The sequence below is a fragment of the Perkinsus marinus genome, assembly GCF_000006405.1.
Source record: "Perkinsus marinus ATCC 50983 genomic scaffold scf_1104296939866, whole genome shotgun sequence".
Taxonomy (NCBI): Eukaryota; Perkinsozoa; order Perkinsida; family Perkinsidae; genus Perkinsus; species Perkinsus marinus.
Genome location: NW_003213028.1, coordinates 1 through 1,410, shown reverse-complemented (window position 1 = coordinate 1,410; position 1,410 = coordinate 1). Strand labels below are relative to the sequence as shown.

The 1,410-nt window shown below is 48.4% G+C and overlaps 1 protein-coding gene across 1 annotated transcript; it reads right to left on the bottom strand.

The window, feature by feature from the left end:
* Positions 1–343: 343 nt before the first annotated feature.
* Pmar_PMAR016927 (hypothetical protein) lies at positions 344–604 on the bottom strand (the record flags this gene model as incomplete). The annotated part of the gene is made up of 1 exon (XM_002782278.1): positions 344–604. A coding segment is annotated over one exon (261 nt), but the record flags the coding sequence as incomplete, so codon positions are not given.
* Between the last annotated feature and the right edge of the window lie 806 nt (positions 605–1,410).

Genomic DNA, 1,410 nt, shown 5'->3' with positions numbered 1-1,410 from the left:
CCCAGCACGCACGATGGAGGCTACTGTAACTGACCAGAAGAGCTTAAGAGGGTCATCGATTAGATACAATACCCGTCGGCTCGTGCAACGAGTTGGGATCAAAGCCAGCTTGGTTTATTAAGAACGATGCCACTTGGAAGTGACCGTTTCTGGCGGCAGCATCCAAGGCACTGTAGCCACTCCGAGATCGGGTGCTACATACGAAAAAGTTCAAAATTTCGCCATGTGGAAAAGATGCGAATCACGTCGCATTCGCCCCCCGCCGCAAGAGCCATTCAATGCTTTCCAGTTGACCTCGACCCGCTGCTTTGAAAATGCAAGACTCAAAATCTCGGCCTGAGAGTCAAATTTCACGGCAATAGGCGACTATGAACGTACCGGGAGCATTGATGGAAGCACCAGCTTTCACGAGTTGCTTGATACGATCGAGGTCGCCAGCCAAGCATGCCTCGTGAATCTTATGAGGGCTCGTTGATGACAACGACGACAGCAGCTGTTGGAGAGTACTCACCGGCTGGTCTATAGGGTTGTTATCATTGGCGCCCTTAGCCTGATGGTCACCAGGGACCTCGGATTCTCGCCAGTCCTCAGGGTATGATTGCACCTTTATATATCATATCCACTATCTCTAGAGTCTCCTACATGGACTTTCCCCAAGTATTCATGGCACTCGGTACAGATGACCCCGAATGCTATTAGGAGTGCTCTCGACAACAATGGCATCCACCTTACTAAATGCGGAGTGGAATTAACAACACAACCTTTATTCACTCTGACAATTTCAACTGATCAGTGGCTGATGACGACGATGTTACAGAGAACAACAGTAGGGCAGTCTTCAGTCAAGCAGAATTCTTCGGCAAGGGGCTGCAGAACCAGAGAGTAGTGACCGGCCAGCCTACTAGGCAAGTAGCCACCGACACTACGGCATCGTTATTATGACACTTAAGGTGAAGACTACTATTCTAAACAGATAACAATGAGGACGTGGGTAGACGGCAGAGATGTGGACTACTGCGCCGTTTTAATAAGGGGAATCGTCGTATACTAGAAGGACATTCGGCTGAGCAGAATTCCCAGGGAAAGGAAACCGACGACTCCTCTAAGAGGTAGTAGTAGGATGACGACTATTGATACAGAGATGATCTCCTCAATGATTATGGAGGAGAAAGGGAGCGGCGGCAGTGACTACGACCAGTGGGAAGGACACACATCCACTGGTCATGGTAATACGACCGCAGTATAACACAAATATAGATCTATAACTACTATTATTACAGCACTTTCCACAGCACTCCTCTTACCGTAGTACTACAACCGTTAAAGCCACTAAATACAAACACTGTCAGTAGTTGCTCTGACGTGCAGTAGGGCAGCACGGGTAGCAACGACGATGATAAGTTGCGAAAA